Source organism: Symsagittifera roscoffensis, unplaced genomic scaffold (genome assembly GCF_963678635.1).
Source record: "Symsagittifera roscoffensis unplaced genomic scaffold, txSymRosc1.1 SCAFFOLD_905, whole genome shotgun sequence".
Lineage (NCBI taxonomy): Eukaryota > Metazoa > Xenacoelomorpha > Acoela > Convolutidae > Symsagittifera > Symsagittifera roscoffensis.
In genome coordinates, this window is record NW_026971505.1 from 6,983 (window position 1) to 16,269 (window position 9,287).

The following is a 9,287-nucleotide window of genomic DNA, read 5'->3' on the forward strand; positions in this document are numbered from 1 at the left end:
AAAAATTAATTTTTTTTTTATACAATGATAGTTTCTCGGGGCGGGGGATGGGGCTGGAGGGGAGGGGGGTGAAGATGAGGAAAAAATAAACCGGGGGAAGGATTGAACGTGTACGGGGAAAATGAGGGAGAATTAAACAGGCGTTATAAAATTGAGTAGGTGCAAAGAAACATAGAGATAATTATCAACTATAATGGCTTTTAAATGGATTTTATTGGATTGTTTTTACGGAAATAATTGATTAGAATGACATTATAACCAAGTTCGTGGTCCATATTTGCAACAATCAGGGATTATATTGACAATATTTAGACCAACTTTTTTTTGTATTATAATCGATTTTTGCCCATGCAACTCTGGTGTGAGATGATACTGTTTGACTGTTTTATTGAAAATCGTGAAAATAGTGATTTTTTAAAAATCTGAGTATAGAAAAATGATGCTGAAACAAGTCTACTGCAGATATTGTTTACTGCTATCAGTTTTCTTGACAGCAACTCTAATTTATATAAAATTAAATATACAATCTGGAAAAAAAATTACAGGAAAGCTTTGCAATCCGCATTCAAAATGCCGATTTAATCTCCAAAAATTCTTTTTGAAGTTGAATTTTTTTATTGATCTATTGGTTAAAATTAATCTATTTAAATGACTTAACTTCAAACACAATTTGAATTTGAAGTTCAAGCTTCTGGAAGGAAGAATATTCCAGTAGTGATGAGGATGACAGCCAGCATGATGGTCCCGAAAATGTGATCCAGCACGATGCACCTGTTGCGTCTTCTCTCCTCCCCGTTGTCCGGCTGCTCGTCCAGTTCACCCACCAGCTGACTCAGAAGTCCAATGGCCTCTTCAGTAGATTTGGGCTCTCTCATTATCCCAGAGTTTTCATCGTTTTGATCATTTTCTAGAATTGATAGCTTTTGAAGTAGAAAACAGTTTGAGGACCAACACTATTTGAGAAGCGAATGCGCGTAGAAAAGGCATTTTTGCCTAAATTTTTCAAAAGGTGCTCCAAAGCGCCTTAGTTTCTCTAATTCGTAAAAATAAGCCGAGCAAAAAAAACAAAAGAAAAAAGATGTTTTCAAAAAATAGATTAAAAATTTTTTAGGCAGGGGCGGATCTAGGATTTTCAAAAAAAGTTTTGTCGACCTTTTTTTTAGCTTGTACAAATTGATTCTCCGAGCTCTCCCAAAGCACTAAAAAGACTATGTTGTGGCCAAACTATCTGCGCTGCAGGCAAAACTCGGAAAAAAAACAGGCCAAAAAAGGCGTTTTTAGGCACTTTCTGTAATTTAAAAAAATCGCGTTTTTTTAGGCCCTCTTCAAAATTAGTTTATATTGGCGCCCAAGGCGCCTTTATAAAATTTTTAGGGTCCGTCAGCCAAACATAGATATCTCAAAATAGTACAAAGGGGGGAGGCCTTGTGGGTCCACAGGGGGGGGGGGGGCGTCGAATCCCTGAGGAAAAAGCATCCGACCCGAAACCCCCCTTAAATTCGCCCCTGTATTTAGTTGTTTTTATTGCTCACTCCAAAAAATCCTAGTAGATCCATCCCCAAAAAACTAGAAGTATTATAACAAGGAGATTGGTTCTTCAATTCTTTCATAAAAAGAGCTTGATTTAGTGGGTATACTTTTCAGATATACTTTTCATAAATCGTGTATTTCCATGATACATGCATTATTCAATTTATATGAAGAAGATATTTAAATAATTAGTAGAGCTTTACACAAATACCTAAAAAACACTGTCAGATTATGGACTAACGTTTGCGGAAGAACACTTGAAAGATTTTAGAGTAGCTGTAGTAGTACATGTTGATGTTGATGACATTGTACAGCAGAGACAGTGCTATCAGCCCAATCGTCACCAGAAAATAATATCCTGAAAAGAATGAGTTTAAGAAATCATGTCTTGTTGTCTCTAATATTACGGAAAGGCTTGGCCAAAAGATTCGAGTTTAAGTAGTTAAATCATGCCATGCAGATTGCATGCGTTTTTAACGAGTTATGCGGGCTTTCTGCTGAAAAAAAAACATTTCTGCGGAAAAAATACATTTCTGAAAAAAATGCGGAAATTCTCTGCCAAAGGTGAGCATATTTTTGCCATTTAAACCATTGTACAAGTCATATTATGCCATTTTTTTAAATTAACTTTCCACCGCCAAATTTTTTTGTTCGAAGATTAAAGTACCTAAAAACATCTCTCAGAACATTTGAAATTTTCATTGGAATTTTTCTCATAAAAACTCTTAGTTTGCTCAAAATGCTTCAATAACGCGGAATCTCTGCGGGATTGATCAATTTCAAATTTGAAGCTTTTTACGCGGTAACTATGCGGAGTTATGTGCCGCAGATTTGTGGCAATCTCAATTACGGCTTAAAATAATCTTTGGCATATGCACAATGATACTATTTTCCGTAATTTTGGCTAAACAACTTGATGAGTCCGGGTATTAGTGCCACAAATGTTTTTCAAAGTTTAAGGAAAACATGGAATTTCAATTATACAAAAATGGGGTAATTTATAAGTCAAAGCACATGGCAGCAAAAATTACAACAAATTCCACACGATAGCAGAAGTTAAGAAAAATCATCATTCCTCATATTTTTTAGCGCTTCAAAGTTTTTAATGACCATTATTTAAATAAAGCACTGGGCAAGACAGACAGATGCCGATTTTGTGGCGATAGCTAGATAAGCAGTATTTCAGATCAAAATTGCCTTGTTGTTGTTCCGACTTTCGAAACGAAAGTAACGGAATATTTGTGCTCGGGGTGGGTTTTTTTTTCTTCAGACAATTTTCGACTTTTTAACTAGCCGTTTTTGACGGAATTTTTTTATATCATTCGAAAGCCATTGTTGTCCTGCGCTTAAATTTGAAAAGATATTTCACCTGTGATCATTTTTCGTAAAGTTATGAGGGTTTAAAGATTGCCATTTTGGCCATTTTGACCAATTTGGGACAATTAACGCGCGATATAATTTGCGCGATTAACGCGTAAGCGGAGATTTAATCCGTCTTATAAATCATTCCAAATTGGTTGAACGAAGCTTATTTGCCATAATTGATTTGTTACTTACGTGGCTACCTGACGGGAGGTCTCAGCCCCCTGAACACATCGAACCACACTAGCACCACTTCTCACATCTAATTTCACCGGTAGATAATCACTCAAGCTACTGTATTGAACAGAGCTAGTAAGTATTGAATGCTCCGGTACAAACTGAGATGCAAATTTAGGCGCCGAGGCGGATTCGAACAAGCGGTCCTCCCGTACAAGCATGTTTGAAATTGAAATTCGAAGTATCCCTTTGACTAAGCCGGCCTACCATTGAGAATTCACCGCTCAAATATACGGCTTTGCTTTGTGTATTACCTTGCTCTTGCTTGCGTTCATTTGCGTTTATTTACATAATAAGCAAACCAACTGGTGTGTTTTTCTTAAAATCGGAGGTAAAATAATCAACTACGCTAAGGAAAATAGCAACGACCGCATTGCTATTTTATTGTTCCGACTTTCGATACGAAAGTAACGGAATATTTGTGCTCGGGGTGGGTTTTTTTTCTTCAGACAAATTTTGACTTTTAAACTAGCCATTTTTGATAAAAATTTTTTATATCATTCAAAAGGTATTGTTGTCCTGAGCTTAAATTTGAAAAGATATTTCACCTGTGATCATTTTTCGTAAAGTTGTGAGGGTTTAAAGATTGCCATTTTAGCCATTTTGGCCAAATTGGGACAATTAACGCGCAATATAATTCGCGCTAATAACGCGTAAGCGGATAATTAATCCGTCTGAGCAATCGTTCCGAATTGGTTGATTTGCCATAAATGAATTGTTATTAGGAGCAAAATTTATCACTTTTTATTTTACGTAGAGGAGATATAGAGGGGTTGCGCCCTGATACGATCAGTCATTTTAATTCTTCTGTTTCTTACAATGCGAGAATTAAATTGCATAAACTATGGATCAAAGCCTTGATCTGTATTTTAAAAAAAAACAAGGCAAAAAATTGATTAATTGTTTCAAAATTTGCTTTACTGAAATAGCAACGCCGTATTGTCTAATCTTTGATCAATTAATTTGCATTTTAGATGCAAATTTTTTTTTTTGAAAAAAGAGTAAGATGAGGAAAAAGAGTTTGTTTCAAAAAAGGCGAAGCACTCACATGAAAAAAAAGAAATTAGTATATGGTATCACCTATAATTTTTTTAATGCACGTTCATGTTTTTGTTTCACATACAAACGTTTTGCTGAATTCATTTTTGAGCTGACTGCGTCCATTATCCTAGACAAATTTTTAGCAGTTTGAACTTGTGTTGGTTGGGTTTAGAGTAACATGGAACTTTGATACTTAAATAAAGAGCAATTATAGTGTTGAACAGTACGAGAATAAAAATGGGCAAACTTTGAAGAAGCTTGATGGTAGTATAGCAGCTTTTTTAAAGAAAAGATATGAAATACGTTCCTGCCAAATTAGTAGTTGAAACCGAAAGAAACATATAACTACTCATTCCTTGATAATTTTTTCCTTGATAAGGCTTTCAGAGGTTGTCTCTCATACAAATCACTATTTCATCTCTAACAAAGATTTTCATAGCTCTAGCCATTAGAGAGTTTAGGGGCAGGGGTGTCCTCCCCTTTCAAGGATTCGATCCCCTGCCAACCCAAAGAATCCCCCTCTGTACTATTATGAGATGTCCATTTTTGACTGACGGACCCTTAAGATTTTCCAAAGGCGCTTTTGACGCCAATATTTACTATTTTTGAGCGGGATGGGCGCGCCGAAAAAACGCGACTTCTTGGTCAAATTTTCCTGAAAATTTTTTGCCCTGTTTTTGTGTCTCCTTTTCAATTCAAAATTCTTCGAGAAAATCCTAGATCTAACTAGGAAAGCCTTTTCCCAATTTTGTTACTTCAAAATTAGGAAAGCCTTTTCCTAATTTTGAAGTAACTTCAAGGTAACTTCAAGGTGTTACTTCAAGGTGTTACTTCAAGGTAACAAAATTAGGAAAGCCTTTTTCCTAATTTTGTTACTTTTTCCTAATTTTAAAAGTAGCCGAGAAGCTACTTTTAAAATGAACGAAAAAACAGTCCGATACAAAAAAACTCAATGAACAGTCCGAAAAACAGTCCTAAGTAATAATTGTTTTAACAAGCCGGTAGGCCGAGAATTGTCCTTTGTTCAACAAACATTAAGAAAAAATAGTGACCGCCGAAAAACTATCTTATTTCCGAAAAGTAGCAAAACTCACAAGTTATATATTTGGCTACTTTTAAAATAGAAAATGTTCGTTTATCGTGTTCCATGAGAATTTGCAGAACTCAGCTTTACTTGAACTTTTGTTGCCAAGCGTTTTCATCAATTTAAAAATAAAGTACAATCAAGCAAATGTTGTGACATCTTTTTCGCTGGAAATTTATTATTGAATTGTATTCACTTGAATTCCGTTGAATGGATTTTTCAACATGAAGATCCATTCGCTGTGTAATAATTACAGATTTTTCTGCCCTCAATGATTGAAGCATATCGAAAAACTATCTTATTTCCGAAACAATTTTGTCTTCAGCATTTGTCCTATATTCAATGAAAGTAATTGAAAAATTACAAAAACTTATTTCTGGTGTTATCGAGTGATATTGAGTTCAGTGTCAGGTTTGATTCACGTTACTTCCCTTGCAACGCCTGCTTTAGGTTCTCAGGGTCTCACAAGTTATATAGTTTGTTGTAAGATCCTTGGCCATGACCCAATTTACAATTTTCTTAATTGATACTCATCATTTTGGACGTTCTCTTTGCTTGAAGCATTTAAAAAATAACTTGCAAACTGTTCTAAGAAGCAGTAAGTAGCGATGCCTAATGGTGAACTAATATCTGAAAGAACATTCCGAGCTGCTTTTTTTTTGTTTCCACTTTTTTAGTTTTGTCACGCTTGATAGTCTGAAAAATTTCCGATTCGAAAAAACGTACTTTTTTGTTACAATACTCACGTAAAATGGAGAATAAATATAAACTTGAATGTTTTTGTCCGCTTAATTTTTGGTGTTTCACAGAATTTTGGTGAAGTTTGGTATCAAATGAAAACTTTTTCAGTCGTGATTTAGTCATTGAATAGTATTTCAAAAAGTTTGCTCACTGCCGAGAAAAAAGAAAAAAATTCGGAATAATCTTTCTACACCTTACTAATCTTGATCGCACTGCCCAACCTTTAAAAAGTTACAAGCTCGTTTTTTATGTTTTTCATGGGCGAAAAAGACATTTCTTAGTATCGGAGACTGAAGAATGGCACATTCGTTGCTATTTGGAATAACAAAGGCCACTCCTAGACCTACACGTGATACGATTTCCTTCGGTTGACTAACCTAGTCTGGGGAAATGTTGGGAGGAGGTGGGGATGAGGCCTGAGAGGATGAAGAGGTTGACCACTTGAGCCAGCATGATGGTCATCCCCAGACCCATCTTCTCCCCACTGTCCACTGGCAGGTAGATCGACAAAACCACCAGCACTATAATCAGATCTACTGACATAGATTGTTAAGTAGATTAAAACTGAAGGTTTTTTGACAAACCAGAATGCAGCAAATTAGAAATTTCAATAAAAGCTTGTCTATACGGCAGGGGTATAGGTAGGGGATGGAGATTCTTAAGTAGATACCATAGGGGGGTTATTGCTAGGTAGATGACTATAATGACATGGAAATGGGAAAATGGTTCAATAAAGAGATAAGAGGTGCAACCATGCCGTCCATCGAGTGCTGATTTAAATTAACCGGATCAAACGAACAAATTTTGAAATTTAAACCCGTTTTTTTTTTCAAATTAGGTTAAGTTTAGACAAAAAATCAAGAGAACAAATATTGCTTAGAGTTTTGCTAGAGTTATAATGGTGCAATTTTTTTAACCGAAATTCTCAACCAAAAATTTACCCCAAAAATGGGCCATCTTGGCTTTTTTTTAATTAATCGAAAATTACGCTGAAACTACTATGTTAATAGATGAGAAAATTATAACACAAGAAGCCTCTTACACGGCCCAACAAAGTTCTAGAAGTGTTAAATCTCCAAAAACTTGCGCAAATTGTTCAAAATTTGCTTTTAAGCAAAGATTTTGGGTTTTATATAGTAAAAATCACATTTGTTGACAGCAAGCAAAAATCTTTTCTCTTATGCAGGTTTTTAGAGATTTAACCCTTTAGAACATTGTTGGGCTGTGTAAGAGGCTTCTTGTCTTATAATTTTCTTATCTATTAACAAAGTAGTTTCAGCGTAATTCTTGATTAATTAATTGATCAATTAGTTAAACTTGATTGACCCATTTTTGGGGAAAATGTTTGGTTGAGAATTCCGGAGAAAAATGCATCAAACTAATTCTGGCAAAAATTTAAGCTACGTTTGTTCTCTTCACTTTTTGTCTAATGTTAACCCAATTTGAGAAAAATGCGTTTGAAGTTTCAACATTTTTTCGTTTTGTCTGGTTATTTTAAGTCAGTACTGGATTCTCATTGTCGCTATTTTTTTACCCTAAATTTGTTAGTTATAAAATTTCTTTTAACGAATGTATATGAACCTGCAGAAACGATTGCATATGCACCTGTCGATTTACAAACCAGCCAAAAGTCATGATACAAACACAACCAAACGTTTTTAAAAATTTAGTGCGAGGAAAAACGTGATCTATATTATGTTTTAAAATTATCAGTTCAAAAAGTCGAAAATATATCGAAAATATACAACGCTCAAGGAAATAAAACAACAAGTAGAGTATTCGCATTTAATTTTTTCCCAAGAAAGTTTTACCGAGAACCAATATTTTGCAGTAAATTCGTGAAATTAAAACCCAAAACCCCAAAAAAAGCGTCACCACATTGACATAATTCCATGAAATAATCAACAAACGAGCTTCTGGAAATTCACAAAGCATCGACAAACCCAAAAACAATTACAGCAGTAATTGCTACAATATGAATAAGATTTTCATCAGACATCCATAGGAAGTGATGGCGGAGCTATCAGAATTGATTTTCAGGGAAGGATTTTTTCTGGTGCTTTCAAAGTTAAGTTAATTAAAAATTAAGCCCATCTAAAAAGACACAGACAAAAAAACCTGAAAAATTTCATTTATTTCACTTTTTCTAATGATAGGAAAAATCTTTGATAACTTAATATATAATTGTATGAAAAAGAGTTTTTTTTTCCAAAAATTTAGTACCTTTTCGAAACCCAATTTGTTTTCCGTAACAGGCGATCATCTGTAGACGCAATTGTGAACCTAATTCAAGACATAAAAAACTTACACAAACTTCCTAAATCTTACTTTGAAAACAGCAAACATCGTATTGAAATTTGGGGCAATTAACAGAATGAAACGTTGAACAAATAGGATGCGATAAACTTCAATTCCGGGTCTTTTACTATTTTTTTACATCAAGGTTCTATCGGTCATTGAACAACCCAACAACAAATTTAGACTTTATGCAGATGTGACAAAACTGAAAATAGCCACATTGAACTAATAAAAGAAACAATTGCTTCAGTTCTGAGGATTCTTTTATCAAATACGCAAACTTTCAACCTCAAAATGAATGATCATAGCGCACAAACTTTAAAAGCATGGCGTAAAAGACTTAAAAGCAAAAAATCTGATATTTCAACTTTAAAGATTTGACATAGGATAATTTTAAATTGTTGACCAAAATCTTCAGAAAAAGACTGAAAATGACACAATATGATTATCTATTTCTTCCCGAACTCAGAACTGCCGAACTCAGAATTTTGATCAGAACTGCCATGACAAAACTAAAAACCAATTCAATAATATATTGCTGGATTAATAATGGAAGGACAAAGTGACGTTAAAGTTTTTAGAAGATCTAAGTAACGGAAAGATCACTAATTTTAAAAAGAAATTTTTTTTTTTCGCTTTCTAGATCTGGATCATTATCTATTTTATAGAAGCATTATAAACAAAGAAGTTGCCTGGACAAAATATTCTATTTTTTCTGACTTGAGAGCGCCCAAAAACAGCCGCTTGCTAGGCGTAAACGCGTAAATATAAACCCTGTTATAATAATGACAACCCTAGATTGGAACCATTTGTTTTCTAGTTACGAGCAGTGTTTTACTCACGAGTGAGCATGAGACATGGGACTACGAGAGTGTAGACGAAGAAGGCTGGCTTCCTGCTCAGAGTGAGAGTGTAGACCATGACATCAAACTCTTTAGCCACATCGTGCACTGCTGATCTGGTCTCATACTCGAGTGAAGTGGACACCAGGTCC

The 9,287-nt window shown here is 34.7% G+C and overlaps 1 protein-coding gene across 1 annotated transcript; it reads right to left on the reverse strand.

Annotated features, from left to right (window-relative positions):
• Positions 1–628: 628 nt before the first annotated feature.
• Positions 629–9,287, reverse strand: LOC134856474 (acetylcholine receptor subunit alpha-L1-like; the record flags this gene model as incomplete). The annotated part of the gene is given in 4 exon segments (XM_063872743.1): positions 629–907; positions 1,772–1,888; positions 6,373–6,516; positions 9,136–9,287. Coding segments are annotated over 4 exon segments (637 nt in total), but the record flags the coding sequence as incomplete, so codon positions are not given.